The sequence below is a fragment of the Leptodactylus fuscus genome, chromosome 9 (assembly GCF_031893055.1).
Source record: "Leptodactylus fuscus isolate aLepFus1 chromosome 9, aLepFus1.hap2, whole genome shotgun sequence".
Taxonomy (NCBI): Eukaryota; Metazoa; Chordata; class Amphibia; order Anura; family Leptodactylidae; genus Leptodactylus; species Leptodactylus fuscus.
This window is the reverse complement of record NC_134273.1, coordinates 82,550,092-82,574,617: the sequence shown is the minus strand read 5'-3', so window position 1 is coordinate 82,574,617 and position 24,526 is coordinate 82,550,092. Positions and strand designations below refer to the sequence as shown.

At 42.5% G+C, this 24,526-nt stretch overlaps 2 protein-coding genes across 3 annotated transcripts in view; both read left to right on the top strand.

The window, feature by feature from the left end:
• The window catches only part of LOC142218037 (IgGFc-binding protein-like), a 61,125-nt gene extending 36,933 nt beyond the window's left edge, over positions 1-24,192 (top strand). The window contains exons 6-7 of the mRNA XM_075286429.1: positions 23,532-23,788; positions 23,883-24,192. Coding sequence (XP_075142530.1) covers positions 23,532-23,788; positions 23,883-24,034 — 409 coding nt within the window. The 3' untranslated portion in view covers positions 24,035-24,192. The remainder of the gene's footprint in view (positions 1-23,531; positions 23,789-23,882) is intronic.
• On the top strand, positions 990-8,491 carry LOC142218036 (uncharacterized). Of its 2 annotated transcripts, XM_075286426.1 has the most exons (7): positions 990-1,091; positions 2,906-2,950; positions 3,772-4,980; positions 5,633-5,817; positions 6,130-6,497; positions 7,069-7,337; positions 7,748-8,491. In XM_075286426.1, exons 1-7 carry the CDS (start codon positions 1,016-1,018, stop codon positions 7,897-7,899), a joined length of 2,304 nt encoding a protein of 767 aa, XP_075142527.1. In that variant the 5' UTR covers positions 990-1,015; the 3' UTR covers positions 7,900-8,491. The 2 variants fall into 2 exon arrangements, with proteins under 2 accessions (XP_075142527.1, XP_075142528.1); XM_075286427.1 differs by lacking the exon at positions 2,906-2,950.
• Positions 24,193-24,526: the final 334 nt, after the last annotated feature.

The following is a 24,526-nucleotide window of genomic DNA, read 5'->3' as shown; positions in this document are numbered from 1 at the left end:
CCCTTCGTCGAAAACAAAAAAGTGGACAGAGTGAACAAAAGAGGTGAAAAACATGTAAACAATAGGTGAAGTGCCAATCAAGGCCCGGTTCACCGCCGGATCTATAAAAATTTCCACGCACTGGTAAACCAGGCATAGGGAGTGGGTGCTCAAAAAATGTATTTGCTTATGCCACGCAATGTGCCTCATTCAGTGGGTTTCCCACGCCCAGTGAATTAAGGCACCTCGGGGTCCACTCAGTCCCCGAGGCACAACACAAGAGGCCTTCGAGCGCCTCCCGACCCTCCAGCCAAGATCCATGGCACTGAGGTGCCAAGTGGTCATGTTGCCAGCGTCAGCAGTCTTCATCGGTCCCCTACAGTGGCCGGAGACGAAAACCACTGGCAGAACCGATTACTAGCTGCATCCCCCTGCAACATGCCCAAAGTGGTTCTCACGTTCCCATCTCCACAGATTTCGGTCTACTCCTGCCGGTGGGCCCTAGTCCAGCACCTCCGGCAGTTTCACGTACTTTCTGCTTCTGATAAAAACAGATACTACACTTGATCTTAGCCAAAAGGTTATATAAAAATAAATTGTATGTGGTTATTGCCGATTTCCATTTCTGGCACTCACAGAAATGACATTATGGCTAGAGCGCTAGAGACTGGCAGAGAGGATTGAGGAGCTGCGGCGGGGTAAAGGATAGGGGAGTATAATTTTTTTTATTTTAACCCTTTCCTTGTCCTCAGCTAGTTTTGGTTTGGTTGTATAAATACCAGACTTGTGTTTTTGCAGTAGAATCTGTTCTGGATCCACCCTAAAGATTACCCTGGTGGTTACACACAGCTGCTTTACTGCCTCTCTAGCGCCTGTTCTGGCCATAGACCATGGTTGTAATTACTACCAGATATAACATAATGAGTTGTCAACTTTCCTGCCAGATACTGAATTCTGGAGAATTTCGGGGAACATTTGGAGAGGGTATATAAGCTCCTGGACAAGATCTGATAATGATTCTATCCATTTCTACAAGATGTTCCATCACATCTCTGCGATGATTCTGCTCCTTTGTGCCATTTGGAGTCTGTTCCAGGAGGTTTCCAGTGCCGGTGAGTATATTACATGAGACTTTAGTAAGACATCTATCTATCTATCTATCTATCTATCTATCTATCTATCTATCTATCTATCATATCTATCTCTTTCTCCTATCTATCTCATATCTATGTATGTCATATCTATCTATCTATCTATCTATCTATCTCCTATTTATCTATCTATCTCCTATCTATCTCTTTCTCCTATCTATCTCATATCTATCTATGTCATATCTATCTAACTATCTATCTCCTATCTATCTATCTATCTATCTATCTATCTATCTCTTATCTATCTATCTATCTATCTATCTATCTATCATCTCTTTCTATCAATAACAATTTGGAAGTTTTTCCATAAGTTTGGTACAATTATAAACCTATTTGTATTTGTAGTATTTTGTTGTTCTCTCCATGGACCATGACTGTGATATAACACTATTAGTTTCCGGATATTATGCCAGAAATGTGGTCAGATACTGAATTCTGCAGAATTACAGGGAGCGTTTGGAGAGTGTATATAAGCTCCTGAACAAGATCTGATAATGATGCTATCATAACCCACATTGAAATCAATGGGATCTTTTTTGAGCGCACAAACTCTGACATGCGTATACGTGACAGACTGCGTGCCAGTTTACTCCGTGTGAACTGGCCTTTACACTATTTATCTATCTTTCTATTAATTCAAGTGTTGAACCTCCACCAATCTAATGGAGGTGATCTGACTTAAGTAAAACCTCTCTAACTTCTCAGAAACTGATAGAAAATCCTACTATTAGAATGTTCTATAAATAACAGTAACTGTTTTACCATTTTAAAGACACTATCTAGCTAGCTCATATCTATCTCTTTTTATCTTATATTGCTCTCTCATATTGTTTTTCATATCCATCATCTCATGTTATCTATCTCTATCTATCTTTCATGTACCTTTTCTTTCTATGCTTTATTGTATAACTTTCTTTACCCTGAGTTGTAGTCAAGGCTCAAGTAGAGGGTGTGGAACAACAGGTATCAGAAAACAGGTCCAAGGGACTAACCAAATGGCTTAGTCCAGAAAACAGGTCTGGCTTAAAGTCTATAGAGGAATTCAATGATCGAAATCTGCACTGAGTCTCAGCTTCCTGAGTTCAGAGACACCAAAAACTAGCAATGACTGAATTACAAGGAGACTGACCAGATGGTCATGTGCTCTGATAGGGTGGAAGGAAGGACCAAAGAAGAGCGAGAAGAACAAAAAATGGAGACTTATACTAGAGATATCATATTGGATAACTTTGCCTGCATAATATCAACACAATCCTGTGAGAAGAAAAGATATAACCTGAAGAGCGGTAACATCAATCGAGAAACAATGTCCCGATTTACCTTCTTACATACTCCACTCTGCTCTTATCTCATATTAAGCCATGAGCGCTCCACTGCAAAGGAACATGGGAAGAATATGCAAATCTGACTTCCATGATGTAATTACGATGCCAGTGCGTCAAGTATGCACACCAATAGAGGGCGCTGACTGAGACTGTGCAAGTCTATCTTCCATGATGTAATTAGGAAGACAGAGTCTCAGTCAAACAAACCTATAGAGGGCGCTCCCTTTAACATCATGGAAGTCAGATTTGCATATTCTTCCCATGTTCCTTTGCAGTGGAGCGCTGATGGCTTAATAAGACTCCAGACACCTAAATGGTGTTTCTCTCCCTATGGAGTGACAATATCCCCTCAATACATATTGTAGAAAGTTATACAAGTAGAGGAACAATTGATACATTTCCTTATTTTCCTTTTACAAATCTCACCTGAGACGTTTCTTCTTTCTACAGACGATTTTTCTTCTCAATTAACTAGAAAATGTCTCCTAAAGCCAGGTAATGTATCATGGAAAGGGTTTTTTTCAATGTTTTGTGTCTTTCTGCTGATCTTATAAACTGTGTTTAATTCTAGGTCCATGATAAATATGAATAACATTTCACTGATCAACGTAGAAAGCTGATAGATAGATAGATAGATAGATAGATAGATAGATAGATAGGAGATAGATAGGAGATAGATAGATAGATAGATAGATAGATAGATAGATAGATAGATAGATAGGAGATAGATGGATAGATAGATAGATAGATAGATGATAGATAGGAGATAGATAGATAGATAGATAGATAGATAGATAGATAGATAGATAGATAGATAGATGATAGATAGGAGATAGATAGATAGATAGGAGATAGATAGATAAATAGATAGATAGATAGATAGATAGATAGATAGATAGATAGGAGATAGATAGATAGATAGATAGATAGGAGATAGATAGATAGATAGATAGATAGATAGATAGATAGATAGAGATAGATAGATAGATAGATAGATAGATAGATAGGAGATGATAGATAGATAGATAGATAGATAGATAGATAGATGATAGATAGATAGATAGATAGATAGATAGATAGATAGATAGATAGATAGGAGATAGATAGATAGATAGATAGATAGGAGATAGATAGATAGATAGATAGGAGATAGATGGATAGATAGATAGATAGATAGATAGATAGGAGATAGATAGATAGATAGATAGGAGATAGATAGATAGATAGATAGATAGATAGGAGATAGATAGATAGATAGATAGATAGATAGATAGATAGATTCTTTACAGTTTTCTACAATTCTATTTTATATACAGGACAGGTACAGAGAAAATTTGTGATGGTTTTCATGAAGAACGTCTACGTATCCTCTCAAACAACACTCCAGCTGTATCTTGTCACCTGTGATAAGGCGGCTACAGTCTCGGTGATGGTGTCTCGGCCATACTTCAAGAAGACGGTTCATATTGACAAGGACAGTAGTAGCCTGGTGACCCTGGACTATACATATATGATCTCTGAGGGTGATATCACGTCCAAAGTTATACTTATTACATCCGATGTGGCCATTTCTGTCTTTGCATTTTACACAGCTATTGGCACAGCTGATGCCACCGCCTGTTTACCAGAAGAAGATCTGGGTCAGGAATACTATGTTGTTACTCCAAAAATATCGGCAGGACAAGAATTTGCGATTGCCAATGGCTTTGAGACCACTGCCCATGTGAATGTCACAGTCTCAGGAACCATCACATATAAAGGAATAACCTACAATACTGGAAGTGTCTTATCATTGTCTCTAAAGCAACAAGAAGTCATTCAGTTTGTAGGCAGTGTTGACCTCACAGGAACCAAAATCTCATCCTCAGCCCCTGTGGCCGTGTTCAGTGGTCATGTCTGTTATCGAGGAACAGCATGTAACACCCTCGTAGAACAGCTCCATCCCGTACAGAATTGGGGAACATTCTTTGCCGTGTTTCCATTCCTCACTCATACCACAGATGTCATCGATATAATGGCCGCCAGTCCAGATACCATCGTGAGCATTGATAGTCCTAAAGGAACGTCTCACCACAACCTTACAGCAGGTGTCCATGTTGAGCTCACAGTAGACAATATCGGGCTCATTAGTTCCTCCAAACCCATCATGGTTTCCTATGTATCCCAAGAAACTAAGTCAAGTGCTGTATCTTATTCATATGATCCTTTTTTTCTGATGGTTCCTCCATCATTCCTGGGGAGAAGATATTACCGATTTGTGACTCAGTCTACATATGACAACTTCATCTTCATTGTTTCTCGGGCATCTTCAGATGTTGGGTTCTATCTGGATGGAAAACCACTAAGTTCTTACCCAAAAACCAAGAGAGAATTCAACGGGTTTAGAGGATGGCAAGTCACATTGGGTAAAACTGAAGGCAAGCATGAGATCTACCACGAGACATCTGTGTTCACATTCTATGTTTTTGGAACAGGAGGCTATGTTTCTTATGGATATTCAGTGGGGCAGAAGTCTCCATATGCAGGTAAGGTCCAATATCACCTATGTTTGCTGTGAGAGAGTGAAGGGTGTGGTCTGGGAAGACAGGTATGTTCCAGCCAGGCAGCTAAAGGGTGTTTGGTAAGACCCACACCAGGGAGGTCAGCTGTGTAATCAAGGCCTGATATAGTCTGTGTGTGAGGACTAGGAGTGTGGCGCCACACTGACAGAGATGACCTGTCCAGACCGAACCTACAAAGCAGGTACTGTGCCACCCGTTACTGTTGCATAGCGGGAGTCTGGTAGCCAGTCTCCTGCATAGTCAGGGGAAAAGGTTCTTATGTTTAGTTAGTTCTCAACCGAGAAGGTTTTTGTTTTGTTTGTATGTGCCTCTGCAAAGGCAGTTTTTGCACAAGAAGTGAATAAATACTGAACTTAAGTGCAATCCAGTCTGTGTCCCTGTTTCCTGCACTGCTACCGAGCATCCATCTGAGCGATTCCCCACATTGCCAATAATGGAATGTTGCTGTAGAGAATAGACCTGATCAGTAGTAAGGGGGGAATGACCAAGCAGGTATTGGCTCCCTCTGTCTAAGGGTCCCTTGGTAGCCATACGGTCTTCCCCAATGGTATGTATACACTTGTATGGTGACTCAACATCAAATTAATCTTGCTATATTTTTGCTTGCTCCCCTCAGATCCTGAATGTTCGATCCGCTGCCTCCCGGATTCTGCTGAGTACATCCTACCATACAGTTTGCTGTCTGAGGCTCACTTAGACGTTCTTGATATTCATCTTGAAGATCCTCTGTGCCGAGCAGAAAAGGAGAAGGATCATTATCTCATCAAAATACCCTACAACAGATGTGGATCCAGTGTCCTGGTAAGGTCTATCATCTTATTATTTCAGGGGGCTGAGAAGACGTCATGTTGCTCCTCTTGGTAAGTCAGTGTAAACGTCTTCTGCATTTCCGCAGCTATAATTGACATGCTGACATTCTGTTTTTGAAATCGCAGCATTTCCGGATTTTTTTCTGCAGTCTGTGGATGGGATTAGCCGGAGTCTCATCCACTTTGCAGTTACTGTAATACGCAGCATTATTTGCTTTGGCATGTCACCATTCCAATATTCTGAAAAATACTACACAAAAAATCTACACTCATCATTCTCTTGACTGTAAGTTTTTTCCCGCAGTATGAGGACGAGAGAACCTTCTACGCTAACACCATCTACGGCACTATCCCCGACACTGATGTTCATCGCATTGAGATCCCAGTGAGATGTGACATGGAGGGGAATAAGACCCTGGGATTGATCTTTAACCCTAAAGTGACTGATGTGATCTGTAAAGGATCTTACAACGTCTCCATGAGACTCTACCAGAGCGAGAGCTTCACTGAGCCGGTTACACTGTATCCTTATGAGGCGGATCTACACAACAATCTACATGTGGAGCTCAAGGTGGAGTCAGAAGATGAGGAGCTGCAGATATTCATAGAGACCCTCATGGCTTCTCCTTCTCTACAGGACACAAAGAAGAAATATATGGTCATCGAGCATGGGTAAGAAAGTATAAACACTCTCTATCTCACATCTACTGGAGCCAGATAGACCAAAATAATACTTAAGTTTGAATGTAATACTTAATTTCTCCTGTGGAGGTGCTGTAGGAAAAATTGAACACTTGCTGCCAACTTTCCATGCAGATTACATCTGATCACTGGTCCCTGTGGTTAGCTTATTTTAAGAAAAAGGATTATAAAGGAAGGACACCTTTTAGTAATAGAAAAGTTGCTCCATGTGAAGATGACATCCTTAGACTGGTGTTGGGCAAGCTCAGAAAACCATAATATGGGGTTGCATCTAGTCCCATAGTCAAGGAGTCACAATCATATACGTGAAGCACCCTGTCAGGGTCCTTAAAAGGGTGGCCAGGTTTGGAAAACCAATTTTCATCTGTGTGGGATTTGTTCACTTGGTTAGCTGGAGAAGAATGGGAGACAAAGCACCAAGACTCCTCCAAGACTGGAGGACCAGGGACATCAGTGTATCAAACAGGCAGCCTACTCTTTTAAGTCTCTGTAATACTTCATTTTCCCTTGCGAGGCGCTGTATGTAAACACTTGTTCTCAGTTGCAGAAAGGATTCAACATTACAAGTTCTGCCCACACTGGACCAGAGGCAACAACTCTTAAGTTTCCATGCATTTAAGTTTGATCATTTCCATGAAGTCTACCTGACCGGTAATGTTATCATCTGTCACAACGGGACCTCCCCGAATCGCTGCACGAAAGGCTGTATCACCACCAGACAGAGACGGGATGTCCGAAGCTTGAAGGGAGATGAAGAAGAAGTAGTAGGCTCTGATATATTGTCTCTGGGGCCAATCGTGTTACAATCCAGTAAGTACTTCACATGTTCCCAGCAATAATGATATTACCGCCACCCATTGTGTGTAGCGTTCACGTTGTATACGTATAGAGGTTCAAAAGAGCCGATATCTTAGATAGTATTAAAACCAACCTTGGCCATTGATGTAGCTTGAAACTCTAATAACTCAATGCAAAATGTGTAACAGGGCTCCAGACAATTGCCCTGGTATAATAATGACTCACATGTACAGTAGTGTGCAAAGGTTTCTATTTCTTACTGTGCAGCATTTATTTCACATCTACCTAAAACATTTGCACAGTGCTGTATAACAGTTAGAGCCCTGGCCTTTGCATACGTACACCTGCAACAATCTCATGAAATGTTCCGTCATTTATAGGGTCACATTGTGTCAACTTATTTTCTTTTTTTTTTTTTACAGGAGAGAAGAGCGAGGCCGACGGCTTCAACGTTCCTCTATCAATTTTCAGCACAACGATTTGTGTTATCGGCATCTTGGCCACGGGTCTTGTGGCTCAAAGATTTTACTACAACAGAAGGCAAAACCTCCATATGCAAAACGCAAGCAATTAACTAAATCAGTACACAAGTCTAAGCTTATACTCAAAAACTGTTGTATAATAAAAGGGTGATTAAGGGCTAGTTCACACGGGGCACAGTTGTATTATGGTCCTGATTTTGACATGGGAGAATAGGGCCAAAATGTGCCTGCCATGACTGTCGCGGCTTCCAACAGTCGCGGCTTCCCGCTCCGTAGTAAGCCCACATGAATAGACCTAGTCTGGAGGACGCCGGGGCTGAAGCAGCAGCAGAATCCACCTGAAGAAAGGGCAGCTCGCTTTTTTTTTCCGCCGCTCACATAAACCTCTATTGTGAGGGGGCGGATTCTGACGTGGATTCAGCGCCAAAATCTGCCCCCTCTTGCCCCGTGTGAATGAGCCCTTATGGATCTCTCCAGGTGGACTGATAGCTGTGTAATGTTTTTGCTTTATTGTCATCATTTCATGTAACTTTTTGCTAAGCACTGTACTTTAATATTTCAAAATAATTTTCAAATGATCAATATTTCATTTCCGGTAAAAATTTTAATTTTTTTTTTTTTTTTTACACATTTTACATTTTTTTATATGTTATATTATATTTTTGTATCTCTTTTTTCCTTATATGTAACCTTTTCTCTAAGCTTTGTACTTTTGAATATTAAATCTCAAAATTAATAAGTTTGTCCTTGTTCCCCTAAGTTAACCATAACCTCTATGGCAAAAAGTATGGCTTAGCTGTATTAACCTTTTAAGTGCTGGTGTTCTAGCAGTTACCCATTTTTATGCCTGAGAGCAGTGTGTACTTATGGATTAACCAAGTGGCATGTCAGCTGTGATGACGGGCGGTGTAATATGTGTGTTCAATGGTTCTGTTGAAATGTAATGCCTATATTCTGCCTGACTGCTGACTTTATACAATAGCAGCAATTTTTATCCCTTGGACTTCCATATACATGTAACCATGTGGGCAGGACTGGATTGTCAGCGCTGAGAACAACATCTAATACAATACAGTGCAAAGTGATAGCACTGCACGTCAGTAGAATAAGCTGAATTTACCTCAATATCGTTCTATAAAAATTAAGAGATAAACCATCTTTGAGGTGAATAAAGCCGAGATCATTTTTAGAATATATCAAACAAAGAGGCATAGCTACGGAGACTTCTCATAAGGCAGAAAAGTCTACAAATGTTCCAAAAACAGGGGTTATTAAGCCAAATATCTGGCAACCAACCATCAGAACCAGCCAACCAGCCTGGCACCAGCCATCAGAACCAGCCAACCAGCCTGGCACCAGCCATCAGAACCAGCCAACCAGCCTGGCACCAGCCATCAGAACCAGCCAACCAGCCTGGCACCAGCCATCAGAACCAGCCAACCAGCCTGGCACCAGCCATCATAAAGTTCTCTTACAATGAGGGTCACTCTCTTAGCACAATTATACATGTGACATAAAATCAACTCTAAAGAACATTATTTGGGCTAAACATCAGGCTTAGAGATGAGCGAGTACTGTTGGGATCAGCTGATCCGAACAGCACGCTCGCATAGAAATGAATGGATGTAGCCGGCACGCGGGGGGGGGGGGGGCTAAGCGGCCGGCCGCCGTCGAAGCGGAAGTACCAGGTGATCCGATGAGCTGATCCGAACAGTACTCGCTCATCTCTAATCGGGCTCCATAGAGGTGCTTATCTAACATTTTGACCAACTTATCCATAACAATGTTTCCAGAGTCGCTAGGTTCCAAGAATTGAGATAATAGGTGAACACTCTTGTTCATATAGTAGGAAATGAACATAATTCATAAAATGTTAGCACTAAAGGAATTATGGTCCTCAGCTGTGTTATGTGACCAGAAATCAGAATTCATATCTGTGATGTGTGGACAGGAAGTTATAGGCTCAACATGAATCTCATAGGAATAAATAGAAGCTGTGTCAGTCGAAACGTTCGATTTCTGGTCACATAACACAGCTAAGGACCAGAGAACAGCGGATAACTCACAAACACAGCCACCTTCAAGATTTCTCAGCCAACACAAACATACTGTGCTGATCTAAGTAGGTTTGTATTTTTAATGGGGAGCATGGGGTGTATGACTGTACTGGCTAACATGGGGGTTGCTCTGCTTATTTTGGGGTGTTTGGCTGTGGGGCTATAATGGGAGGACATTTCTATAGAAGTTCCCTTCTGTTCTGGAGAAACCTGGTTTCAAAGAAATTATTTTCGTTTCTTATCTTGCACATGTGTGTATATTGCCAATGACCTATTCTGTGCAAATAGGCGGTATCACATTGATACAGGACAAGCCTTTGTTTCTATAGTTATTGCTATCACACAATGCATGGTGTGCTTATCGCGCTTCTTTTATATTGGCAGCCTGGGAATCTGAATTTTTTCCTTATTGCTTGAAGGATTGGAAATTAAATAATCTAATTTGTTTTCTAATCCAGCACCATTTCTATCCAAGGCCAAGCCTGAATATTGTGTTTTCTAACAGTCCCCTTAAGAAGGACCGTTCACCATCTCCACCAACTCCAGTGAAGTGAATGTCTTATATTGATACACCTAGGCGACCCCCTAAAGCAGACAGCAAAATAGTGACCAGTTGGCTGCCATTATGTTGGATTCCTTCAAATTTTTAGATTTGATAGAACCTGAAGTTTTTGGAAAAAATTGTTATGAATCTGGCTTGTTTCAAACCAGATCACCCATCACTGGATGCCAGCAGGTAACTTCCTAATAAGCTCGGAGGTAGGGGTTTTGTTTGGCTACAGCTAATGACACTATTATGGGGAGACCCAGCAAGATATAATAGCGAAGTCAGGGTTACACCTTATGTTCAAGGTAGATTCTAAGGTCAAAATGGCCAAGGGGTGCCCAACCAGGGCAGGATAACCAATCACGTACAACTGAGCAGCACAAGCTAAAGGTTTAGAACTATGGGTAATAGCAAGGAAATACTCCAAGAAGCAGCCTCAGGGGTTGTGCAGGAGGGATCAGATGTACAATCCAAAAAGGGGCAAGACGGCTCAGAAGTACAGGTGTCAGCAAACAAGTTCAATCAAATAGCACAATCCAGAAAACAGAGTTGAGTTTACAGAACAGAGAGCAATCCAATGATAGCAGAACAGAACAGTTTTCCATTTTGCTTCAGTACATTTCTGAATTGGGTTAATATATGGCTTTGTACGATACAGCTTTAACTTGCACTTGTGGATTACATGGTGAACACCCGCGATCACCCTTCTTATTTTCCCCTCACGCACTGTAAGTGTGCTGAGCTCATAGGATAATATGAAACAAGCTTTATAAAATTTATATATTTATTAATCCGAGTGGATCAATACTAGCCACTAACATATACAGAAATACATGTCAGTGTATGTCAAGCACATACAGGTAAAAGTACAATACTATACGGAAAATAAAATGGAAATAACAGATAGAAAAGAAAAAAATACCAAAATGAGTTTGTAATTGGTTTACCGAGGCTTCACTGCTAGGCCTCAGGGCGCGTCCTTCTTCAGTCAGTAAGCGAGCATGTGCTCTCTACATGCTGTCTCCTTGCTGAGTCTTTGCTGAGTGACCAAGAATCTAGTTCTCTTTCCAGTATATGACTAGTGTCTCACCCACACTTCCCTCCCTAGTAGGCCCCCTCTTCTTTCCTCCATTGCAGAAGCCTGGGAAAGAAGGATGTCTTCATAAGTACTGGGAGAGATGTGTGTCTAGGGGTGAACTTAGGGTCACTAGTCTCATCTCCCTCCCTGGACATCTGCCCTCCAGGGGCAATAGATAGGGCTCTCTCCGATGGTATATACATGACACCACTGAAGCGAATTGACCCCCAATGTAAACACAGTTTAAACACAACATTCCTAAAGGTATGTGTAGGACTGATATGAACAAGTAAAAAATACCTTTCAAAGAAATATAGAGAGCTGGGGGTCTGTTCATCACACTTCTGATATGTGTTCTATGTTGTACTGTGTAACTTTCACCTTCTGATATGTGTTCTATGGTTTGCTCTGTAACTGTCATCTTCTGATATGTGTAACTTGCTGCAAAGTGAGTTGTAGTCATGGCTCAAGTAGAGGGTGTAGAACAACAGGTATCAGAAAACAAGTCCAAAGGACTACAGCATAGTTGAGTAAGCAGATCTGGGTTTAAACTTTATAGAGTAATTTAGTGATCGGAGCCTTCCGAGCCAAGCACTGAGTCCAGAAGTCTCAGCTTCCTTAGTTCTGAGTAACCAAAGACTAGTGATGACTGAGATCACAATGAGATTGACCAGATGGTCATCTGCTCTGATAGGGTGGATGGAAGGACCAAAGAGGAGCGAGAAAAACAAAAACTGGAGACTTCCACTACAAACCCCATATTAGGTAACTTCACCTGCATAATATCACCACAATCCTATGAGAAGAAAGAATATAACCTGAAAACCAGTAATATCAGAAGCAAAGTCATGTCTAATCTCTTACACATCTTATAAGAAATGTTATTATTACTCTATTTATCATCTTGTGTGTGACTGCAAATAGTAAGATTTCCAGAGAAATGTCTGCGATGTCCTAAATACCCGAGAAAGGAGGAGAATACACAAGATCACAATCTCTTATCTCTGATAATACATATTGTAGAAAGTTATACAAATAGAGGAACAATTAAAAAAACATTTCCTTATTTCCTGTGTACGGATACAATAATAGGATTTCTAGAGAAATATCTGTGACGTCCTATATAAGAAGGTGAGGAGGAGATCTGGAGTTATACACAGTCACAATGTATCTCCAGTCTGTGCTGGTATTGCTCTTCTTTTGTGGCTGGAGTCTATGTCAAGCCACCAGCATCAAAGGTCCATAACATATCTATCTATCTCTCTATCTATCTATCTCCTATCTATCTATCTATCTATCTATCTATCTATCTATCTATCTATCTATCTAATCTATCTCCTATCTATCTATCTATCTATCTATCTATCTATCTATCTATCTAATCTATCTCCTATCTATCTATCTCCTATCTATCTATCTATCTATCTATCTATCTATCATCTCCTATTAATCTATCATCTCCTATCTATCTATCTATCTATCTATCTCATATCTATCTATCTCATATCTATCTATCTATCTATCTATCTATCTATCTATCTATTTTTGTACATTTTCATTACTATAGTAATGATTCACCTGAGATGTTTCTTCTTTCTACAGACGATCTTTCTTCTCAATTAACTGGAAAATGTCATCTAAAGCGAGGTATTGTATCAGGGAATTTTTTTCCAGTGTTTTGTGCGTTTTTCATATATTCATCTTAAAGTGTTTAATACCAGGTCACTAATAAATGTGAATAATTTGCATTTGACAGATCAAGATAGATAGAAAATAGAAATCCAAGACATGTATAGAGCAGCATCGTGTAATAATCCTTCAGAGGATGGGCACTAAGCCAAAAATATTCGGCATAAGATCCCACGTAGAGAAAATATGGAAGAAGGCAGTACTCCAAGATAGATAGATAGATATGAGATAGATAGGAGATAGATAGATATGAGATAGATAGATAGATAGATAGATAGGAGATAGATAGATAGATAGATAGATAGATAGATAGATAGATAGATAGATAAGATAGATTTTATTCCAAAATATCCATGAAAACATCCACATCAGTATATAGGGACGAGAAGAATTTTTCAAATGTACACACTATTATATTAACCCCTTGGTGCTGTACATTATTATATTAATTCCATGGTGCTTTACATATGGGGGTTTATATACAATACACGAAATATACAAAACAATTATGATACTAACAGTGACTGACTGGCACAGTGGGGTAGAGGGCCCTGCCCGCGAGGACTTACAATCCATGAGGGAAGAGGGATATAGACAGAAGGAGAGGGGGAGACTGTACAGACGGCGGTGCGGTGATAGTGTTATTGGAGGTTGTAGGCCTTCCTGAATAGGAGAGTCTTCAGGGCCTTCTTGAAGCCTGTGATTGTGGGGATCAGTCTTATGTGTCTTGGTAAGGAGTTCCAGAGTATGGGGGATGCACGGGAGAAGTCTTGGAGACGGTTGTGTGAGGAGCGGATGAGAGTAGACTGTTGTAGGGGGTCTTTGGTAGCGGGAGATTAGGTTGGAGAAATATGGAGGGAACAGGTTGTGGATGGCTTTGTATGTTAACATTAGTAACTTGAACTCAGTTCGCTGGGCAATGGGTAGCCAGTGAAGGGATTGGCAGAGGGGAGCTGCTGATGAGGAACAGGGGAGAGGTGTATTAAGCGAGCTGCGCAATTTAAGGTGGTCTGGAGGGGGGTGAGAGCATTCACTGGGAGAACATGGAGAAGGGTGTTGCAGTAGTCTAAGTGGGAGATAATGAGGGCATGGACTAGCATGTTTATGGCTTCAGGGATGTGGAAGGTGCGGATTCGATGGATGTTCTTGAGTTGGAGGCGGCAGGAGGTGTTGAGGGTTTCTATGTGTGGATTGAAGCATAGGTCAGAGTCTAAGGTTATCTCAAGGCAGCAGACCAGTGGGACAGGGGTAAGTGGGGTTTCATTAATTTTGATAGATGGGTCAGGTAGAGGGGCCATACGGGGTTGGGCGAAGATGATCTGTGTTTTCTCCATGTTGAGTTTGAGAAAGCAGGAGGAGAGAAAGAAGACTACGGCTAGTTAGACACAACAGAGTTCTGGACAACAGAGAGGTAATGTCTGGTCCAGAGATGTAGATTTGGGTGACATCGGCATAGCAATGGTATTGAAAACCATGAGATTCTATGAGTTGGCCCAGGCCGAGGGTGTAGATGGAGAACAGGAGGGGTCCTAGGACGGAGCCTTGGGGGACACCTACAGAGAGAGGGCGTGGTGAGGAGGTGGTGTGCGAGTGGGAGACACTGAATGTGCGGTAGGTGAGGTATGAGGAGATCCAGGAATGGGCCAGGTCTGAGATACCAAGGGATGAGAGCGTTTCTAACAAGAAGGAGTGGTCAACTGTGTCAAAGGCAGAGGAGAGGTCGAGGAGGAGGAGGACAGAGTAATGGCGCTTGTCATTAGTGACTTTTGTTATGGCAGTTTCAGTGGAGTGCCGGGGTCTGAAGCCTGACTGAAGTCTGTGAAAGAGCAGGTTGGACGAGAGATAGGAGGAGAGTTCTGAGTGGACGTGTTGTTCAGCAATTTTGAGGCGTACGGGAGCAGTGAGATGGGATGATAGTTGGCTGGAGAGGATGGGTCGAGGGACGGTTTCTTAAGTATAGGTGTGACTGCGGCATGTTTGAAGGTGGAAAGAAAGGATCCATTGGCTAGGGAAAGGTTGAAGAGATGGGTTAGGGCTGGAGTAATGACTTCAGCGAGTTTGGGAATGAGATGTGATTGGATTGGGTCAAGGGCGCAGGAGGTGAGGTGGGAATTAGAGATTAGGGAGGAGAGTTTTTTTTGTCAGTGATGGTGAAGAAACAGGTTAGGGATGATGAGCTGCGAGTAATTGGATAGAGGGGTTGTTGGGGGAGTAGGGTGAGACTGTCTCTGATGGTGAAGGTTTTAGAGGAGGAAAATAGGGAAAAAAATTTTGAAGCAAAAACTTGTAAAATATTTAATATATGGGAGTTGTAGTTTTGCAACAGCTGCAAGGCCACATTGACAGGTGACCCTGCAGCTGTACGGGGATGTATAGGGCGTTTTTTTTTTTGCGGGGCCAGATGTACTTTTTAGTTTACCATTTTGGGGAATGTCTATTTCTTCTAGAACTTTTATTTATTTTATATTTTTATTATATATTTTTAAAGCTTTTTTTTTTTTTTTTTTTTTACTATTTTATTCCCCCCTGGGGGCTTGAACCTGCAGTCACTTGATTGCAAGTCCCATAGACGGCAATACAACTGTATTGCCGTCTATGGGACATTCTGTCTATTAGTATTACGGCTGGTCATAGAGACCAGCCGCAATACTAATACAGCCGTGACAGGCCGGGGAGCCTCATTAGGCTCCCGGCTGTCACCCGAACAGGTCGGCTCAGGAGCCGGCCTGCAACGTCACAGGTACGGGGCCGGTGGGGACCGGCCCCGGAGGAGAAGAGGCCACCGATACTGCCCCGCCATCCGCTGTACTAGAGAGGCGGATGCCGGGGAGGGATAGACGCCATCACAGGTGCCGGGGCCTGAGACATCGCTACGCTCCTCTGCCCTGCATGAAGCCAGCGGCGGGGGGACGGAGAAGTGGAATAGCATCACTCCTCCCGCTGCTGGCTTCATGCAGGACAGAGGAGCGCAGCGATGTCTCAGGCCCCGGCGTCTATCACTTGCCGGCTTCTGCCTCTCTATTACAGCGGATGCCAGGCGCCACATTCAGACTATAAGACGCACCCTTCTTTTCCCCCCAAATTTTGGGGGAAAAAAGTGCGTCTTATAGTCCGAAAAATACGGTAAGTGGTGAAGTCGTCAGCTGAGATAAGTGACGTCGGAGGGGGGGCAGGAGGATGGAGGAGGGAGTTGAAGGTAGTGAATAGCTGTTTGGGGTTGCGAGAGAGTGCAGATATGAGTGTTGTGAAGTAGACCTGCTTTGCAGAGATGAGTGCTTTCTTGAATGTGAGTACTGCCTCTTTATACCTGAGGAACTTCTCCTGTGAGTGGCTTTTCTTCCAAAGGAGCATCTCAGTTTTTTAGTCAGGTCAGTGTGCCAGGGTTGCCTGTTGATCGGTTGGACTCTGGTGTTTGTAAAGGAGGCCACAGAGTCAAGGGCTGAAGTAATGGTAGTATTATAGAAGGCAGCAGCGGCATCTGCATCCCGGAGAGAGGATATGTCAGTGAATGCGAAGAGAGAGTGTAACGGTGTCAAGACATTTAAGGTTCTTGCGGGGATGTGTTGATTTTGGGGTTGGGGTGTCTATTACAGAGATGAAGGAAGAGAATGTTAGTAAGTTGTGGTCAGAGAGCGTGCACAGAGAGTTACAGAGACTGCATAGAGAGCAGAGGCAGGTGAATATGAAGTCTATTGTGTTTGTGCCCCTCTATGTGGGTGGCAGAGGTGGACCATTGAGAGGGACCGAAGGAGGCGGTGAGGAATAGGAGGTTGAAAGTGGAGGGATGGTTTGCATTAAAGGCGATGATGAAATCACCCATGGTAGGGGGAGGTGTCTTTGAGCCAAGTGGTGAAATTGTCAATGAAGGTAGCAGTAGGTCCTGGTGGTCGATATATGAAAGCCATTTGGAGGTTGAGTAAATGAAAACAGAGTGCACTTCAAAGGAGGGGAGGGTAAAAGCAAGTAGTGGCTGGATTGGGGCAAAAAAGCAATTGTCAGACAGGACACCTACACCAGGTTTGTTGTTGGGGCGCGGCATGTGTGAGAATTGCAGACCTCCATAGGAAAGGACAGCAGGTAAGGTAGTGTCTGAGGGTGTCAGCCATGTTTCTTTTATGCCAAGAAAAAAAAAATCACGATAAATGAAGAGGTCGTGGATATAATCAAGTGTATGGAGTAAGTGTTCTAGAGTGAACCGGCGAGGGCGAGAGGAGGTGCCAGAGGGGCAGGAGCAAGATAGATAATTGTAAGATTTAGGGGATTCCATGTACTGATGCCAGTTATGTGGTAGAGGCAGAAGATCTGACAGTAGGGATGTGCCAAGGTGGTCCAGGATTAGGAGATATGTCCCCAGAAGTAAGGAGAAGCATGGAGAGGGACAACAGGTATAAGTAGGAGAGTGTGTGGGGAGGTTGTGTGTTTCTAGGGTGGAAAGCCTGCAGGTTTGGGAGTAGCTATACAGAGAAGGTCAGATGGTGGGGTAGGAGAGATAAAGATTTTATTACTGATAATTGTGATTTGGGGTGGAAGAGTCCTTGTTACAAGTAAAGGAAGAAGAACAGTGATTAAAGTGAGATGTATTCTTGTTATCAAGTTATTGTTGGTTGGGTTATTATTGTTTAAGTATGTGCAGTTCCCTTCTGCTCCAATTGTGGCCTAATTCTGGTCCATTCACTTCAAGACTTACACTTTGGGTTCTTACAATAAACTGACCAATTTCCACGTCCATTTTACATAACATAATTGTATTTTATTTACAGGACAGGTACAGAGAAGATTTGTAATGCTTTTCATGAAGAACTACTACGTATCCTCTGCCACAACACTCCAGCTGTATCTTGTCACCTGTGATAAGGCGGCTACAGTCTCGGTGACGGTGTCTCGGCCATCATTCAACAAGACGTTTCATGTTGACAAGGACAGTAGTAGCCTGGTGACCCTGGACTATACATATATGATCACTGAGAGCGACATCACATCCAAAGTTATACTTATTACATCCGATGTGGCCATTTCTGTCTTTGCATTTTATACAGCTGGTCACAGCGCTGATGCCACCGCCTGTTTACCAGAAGAAGACCTGGGTCAGGACTACTATATAATCACTCCAAAGGCAGTTTCAGGTCAAGTATTTGCAATTGCCAATGGCTTTGAGACCATTGCTCATGTGAATGTCACAGTCTCAGGAACCATCACATATAAAGGAGTAACCTACAATACTGGACGTGTCTTATCATTGTCTCTAAAGCAACAAGAAGTTGTTCAGTTTCAAAGCAAGGTTGATGTCACAGGAACCAAAATCTCATCCTCAGTCCCTGTGGCCGTGTTCACGGGTCATGTCTATTACCAAGGATTTTATTATTATAATAATGCTAATAATTGGGACAGCCTCGTGGAACAGCTCCATCCCGTACAGAATTGGGGAACATTCTTTGCCTTGTTTCCATTTCTCAATCATATCAAAGATGTCATCGATATAATGGCCGCCAGTCCGGATACCATTGTGAGCATTGATAGTCCTCAAGGAACTTCTCACCACAATCTTACAGCAGGTGCCAGTGTGCAGCTCACAGCAGACAGATTCATGCTCATTAATTCCTCCAAACCCATCATGGTTTCCTATTTATTTCAGCAAACTTACTCCAGTCTAGGCTATTACTATGACCCTTTTCTCACTACGGTTCCTCCATCGTTCCTGGGGAGAAGATATTACCAGTTTGTGACTCAGTCTACATACGACAACTTCATCATCATTGTTTCTCAGGCATCTTCAGATCTTGGGTTCTACCTGGATGGAAAACCACTAAGTTCTTACACAAAAACCAAGAAAGAATTTAATGGCTTTAGAGGTTGGCAAGTCACATTGGGTAAAATCAATGGCAAGCATGAGATCTACCACAATACTTCCATATTCACATTGTATATTTTTGGAACAAATAGCTACGCAACTTATGGATATTCAGCCGGACAGGACTCTCCATATGCAGGTATGACCCTTAGACCGATCTAACCTATGTTCAGGGCTGGGAAGAGGAAGGACAGATGTATGCGATCCCCTAGGATGTCAACTCATAGCAAAAAGAAGGGAGCAAATTTAGGGATTCACTGTCTATTATGGGTACCTTATATAGCACTGTGGCAGTTTAGCCACTTCACAGTAGCACTTCTCTTGTCCTGTATATTTGGTGTAATTCTCAGTCTCTGCTTATACTCAGTATGAGGTCTGTATTTATTATGGAGGGTGTTTCTTGTGTGGTTATTTGGGTTCAGGGGCGGATCCAGGGCCGGGCGAGCCCAGCGGGGCCCCACGGCGCGGCCTGGACTAAACAAAACGGTCCCGGTCGGCATGTCCCGATTTCAACTCATCGGCGTCCTACGGATTTCTTGTGTTAAACATTTAGGTGGAACATAATGTAGGGGGCCCATGAAACTGGGGGCAGATGGGGGGGGGGGGAGAACAGCATGACACTGGGGCAGATGAAGGGGGGGAGAACGGCATGACACTGGGGCAGATGAAGGGGGGGGAAGAACGGTATGACACTGGGGCAGACAAAGGGGGGAGAACGGCATGGCACTGGGGCAGATGAAGGGGGGGAGAACGGCATGGCACTGGGGCAGATGAAGGGGGGGAGAACGGCATGACACTGGGGCAGATGAAGGAGGAGAACAGCATGACACTGGGGCAGATGAAGGGGGGAGAACGGCATGGCACTGGGGCAGATGAAGTGGGGGAGAATGGCATGAAACTGGGGACAGAGATGGAGGGGGGGGGACATAAAACTAGGGGCAGATGAAGGGTGTATATGAAACTGGGGGAGAGATGGAGGGGAGACATATAATTTACGGGTGACTGTAGGAGGATTATACTGTGTGGGAGCACATGAAAAATGAATGAGTGGGCGGAGTCAACATAAAAGTGGGCGGAGCCAATTTCCCGCAGCGCGCTATGCGCGCCGCACGTTTTGTTCCCTCTTTCTAGTCTTCAAAAGTTGGGAGGTACAGATTAGAAGCGCGAGACCCCCCGGTAAGTAGGGCCCCGCCAAAGTCAATTGCCCAGGGCCCTGCAAACCCTGGATCCGCCACTGCAGGGGTTTGTATTCTTATTTATGTTAGGGTCTGTATACGAGACACAATCCTATACTTACCTGTGTAATATATTTGTGTGAGTCTGTTTTACGAGTAAATCATGGTTTGGTTTACGTGACGTTATATTTATATCCTTCAGGTATCGTCATATAGGATTATTTTTCATATACTTACCTGTGAAATATGTTTTTGCGAGTCCGTTTTTTGACAATAAAATAGTCTTATTGATACAATGTGACTATAGATTGTTTTAATTAAGTGATACAAAGCGGTGCCTTTTCAAGTTCTTTTCGCTGCAGGTCATGTGACCCCAAAAATATAATACCGGAGCTTTCCTATGGATCACGTGGTTACGCTAGGTCGCGTGGTTGTTTTGATTACGTGACATAGCGTCCCTAGTTACAGGACTATCCGGTTTCCGTTTTACACATAACAAGAGGGTGATCATGCTCTGCAGCGTTTATATTACCGGATTTCATACAGGGTGAGTTATGTAAGATTGTTGGACGTATGATGTGGTAATGCCGTTATCTCTTTGGAGTTTCTCCTGCGCTTGTATACTCCAGTGATTTTATGCATTGGAGACCTACATTATGTTTGTGTATATATGTTTATTGTTTAGGTATAAGTTTAGGATGTGTATTCTTATATGGACACATTGTTTATGTGTCAAAAATTCTTAATTTTTTTTAAATTTATTGACGTGCATGTGTTCCAAACCTGGTGTCGTAATCAAGCTTAAACCAGACGTATGAGGGTATATATACCCTAATTGTTACACTGGTTGGTATCGCTATGACTAAGGGGCATTGCCCCGAAACGCGTCATCGGGTCAATATGTTTTGTTAATGTCTTGTCAAGTCCGGTATGTCTTAATGTTTTCACTTCATTTTTTATGTTCAGTGTTGTGTGGAAAGTAGTTTTTATGGATTATACATTCCTCCATTAAAGGTTATGTTTTAAATGTAAGACTACATCGTGCTGGATACATTTTTTCAATTTGGCTTTCTCTGTATTTATTATGGAGTCTGACAGGGGTTTCTTCAGACGTTCCAGCCAAAAATTATCTGGTGAAAAGAGGGGGTTTAATCTATTTTATCTGCCTAGGACACCAAAATGTACAACTAGAAGCTGCACAGTCGGCCCCTATAGTATGTACCCCAGAATGTTGACTTAACATTGTATCATTCTTGTTTTTGGTTAGACAATGAACCTGAATGTTCCATCCGTTGCCTCCCGGGTTATGCTGAATATATCCTACCATACAGTTTAGTAGATGCGTCTCACCTAGATGTACTTAGTATTCACCTCAAAGACCCTCAGTGCCGAGCAGAAAGGAGGAACGGTCATTATTTCGTGAAAATACCATTCAACAGATGTGGATCCAATGTCCTGGTAAAGTTCATCGTCTTATTATTTCATGGGGTTTATTTGATTGAGAAGACATCATGATGCTCCTTTAAGTTGGCCATACACATTAGATGTTGCATACAAGGTCAGCTGACCATCTAATCTACTTGAGGGGCCTCTCCAGTCTTCTCAGATGGCAGATGTTGGGGGAGATAAAGATCAGACCTTTAGACTTCAATATGCCCAATCCTTTTGCTAATGGTGAGAGAAGGCTTGTATACTTCTATAAACTGAGATTGCATGTATATGAAGGAATCTGAGAGTATTCTCTTTTTGTACTGGAGTTTGGAAGAACGGTAGAAGGTGTCGGAGATATTCTTTGTATGTGACTTTCTTGTAGAATGTTGCAGGAATGGTAACTGTTGCTGGTAGAAGGAATCACAGCGTTGAAGTTCATGAGAAAACAGATATCATATTATAATTTTTTTTTTTTGCACAATTGCTGTCTTGGAGGACTGGACAAATGACAAAGAGCATGTGTCCTGGTGGTACCTAGCAGAGTATATGAATTAGATGTATCTATATATACCAGTACTTTGTGTCTATAAAGAACATTACTACTGAGAACTTTAGGCTGAGAAAATCCTCCCACTAGGAAGAGTAGAGTTTGTGGCTCATCTCACAGGTCAGAGACGTGTTATATAAAGTCGGAAATATTCAGAGACATCTGCTGAAACCTTTCAGAGGGCTGGTCAATGACCCATCTTGAAAAAGAAGGCAAGAAGTCTACACTCGCCATTGACTTACCCATGTGTTTTTTTTCTGCAGCATGAAAATGGTGGAAACTTCTACGCTAATACCATCTACGGCACTATCCCCAACACTGATGTTCATCGCATTGAGATCCCAGTGAGATGTGAAATGGAGGGTAACAAGACCCTGGAATTGCTCTTTAACCCTAAAGTGAACGACCTGATCTGTAAAGGTTCTTACAATGTCTCTATGAAACTCTACCAGAATGAGCGCTTCACGGAGCCAGTTAAACTGTATCCTTATGAGGTGGATCTACACAGCAATCTACATGTGGAGCTCAAGGTGGAGTCAGAAGATGAGGAGTTGCAGATATTTATAGAGACCCTCATGGCTTCTCCTTCTCTACAGGATACAAAGAAGAAATACAAAGTCATCCAGGACGGGTAAGAAACCCATAAGATTCTCCCATCCCTTTTGGGCTAATTGCAATGGTGCCTTGTAATACTTGCTTTCATCTGTGGGGGTGCTGCAGGAAAACTGAGAACTTGTCAAGTTTCAATACAAGTTACAGGGGATCACTGACAGTCCCAGGTGAAGGACTCCATGTGATTAGAAACAGACATTCCCTTTAATATTAAAGGTCTTGTTCTAATTGTCCATCTAAGGGGTGTGTAAGTGTTCAGGCCCCCATTGACGCCCCCCACCAATAGACTAAGTGTGTCTGTTACACAACATTCTATAACACACTGCAATACAGAATTACTGCAGTGTATTATACAACTGATGGAGCCCTCGCCATGTGGTCTTCAAGAATTAACATAAAATATTGTAAAACCTAAAAAATCCCATAATAGCCCATTTCCCAATACAAAACTGTAAAAAAATAATATAAGGTAACCATATTTGGCATTCACGTGTCTGTGACGAGCCATACCATACTATATATACACAAGAACCGCAGAGTTGCTGTTTCTTGGTCACGCTGCCGCCAAAAGTTGTATAAAAAGTGATCAAAAAGTTGGATATCTCTCAAAATGGTACCAATAAAAGGCAAAGGACTCCCTGTGAGGTTATTGGTCTGTTCTCCTTATTGTCGTCTTTCCTGGCCACATCTCATTGCTTCTTATTATATAGTCAGTGATATCTTCTCCATTTTCTCCGCAGGTGTAAAAAAGACTCCACATTACAAGTTCACCCCACACCGGACCAGAGGCGACAACGCTTAAGTTTCCATGCACTGAAGTTTGATAATGTCCATGAAGTCTACCTGACCGGTAATGTTATCATCTGTCACAACGGGACCTCCCCGAATCGCTGCACGAAAGGCTGTATCACCACCAGACAGAGACGTGATGTCCGAGGCTTGGAAGAAAAACAGGACTCTGACGTATTGTCTCAGGGGCCCATCGTGGTCAAATCTCGTAAGTACTGCTAAAACGTTCATAGCATTTATGATACCAGCATTACCCCGATCTATGATCTGTAATTCACAGATCTTCCCTTTTTCTTTAGCAGAAGGAAAGAGCGAGGATGACGACTTCAAGACTCCTCCAGCAGTTTTAGTGGCAACAGTTTGTCTTATCGGCATCTTGGCAGTGGGTCTTGTGGTTCAAAATTTTCACTACAAGCGACAACAAAACCTGCTCTTGAAAAATAGGGGCATCTAATGAAGTCACTATAGTTGTATAAGTTGGTGTATTTGTGGTGTTGGTTGAGGGTGTCCTCCTATTCTTCTTCACTTTAGATTACGTCCTTACAGATTTCATACTGATATTCTTCCTGACAGTTGTCTTCATACAACATGAAGGGTTTGCATCCTTATAGAAAGCATAGTACATGTAAACTGTCATGTGGAAGGCAATTTGGGGGGGCTCCCATCCCACCAGAATGTCACAAACTCCTTAAGAATTCCTTAAGACAGTCTCCTATAGTTGGGGTAATTGTCCTCTCCAGGTAGTAATGGAGGAAGTCAAGCGAATGACTAGTTTAGACTTCATAGCCATTACTTGATCTGTTCTTGGCTGGTTAGGATCACTAAGGGCCATCAGAGAAGGTGGGTGATGGTGGCCTCATGGGATGTCAGGGTGGTGTAGGCCTCAGGGCATGTGCCCCATGTCATCTCCCAATAATTCGACTCATTTTCCTACCTTGCAACCATT

Coding starts and splice junctions, on each gene's coding strand:
- LOC142218036 (XM_075286426.1), top strand. CDS start 1,016: ATGTTCCATCACATCTCTGCGATGATTCTGCTCCTTTGTGCCATTTGG. Junction 2,951..3,771: donor AAAATGTCTCCTAAAGCCAG/GTAATGTATCAT, acceptor TTTTATATACAG/GACAGGTACAGAGAAAATTT. Junction 6,498..7,068: donor TATATGGTCATCGAGCATGG/GTAAGAAAGTAT, acceptor ACTTGTTCTCAG/TTGCAGAAAGGATTCAACAT.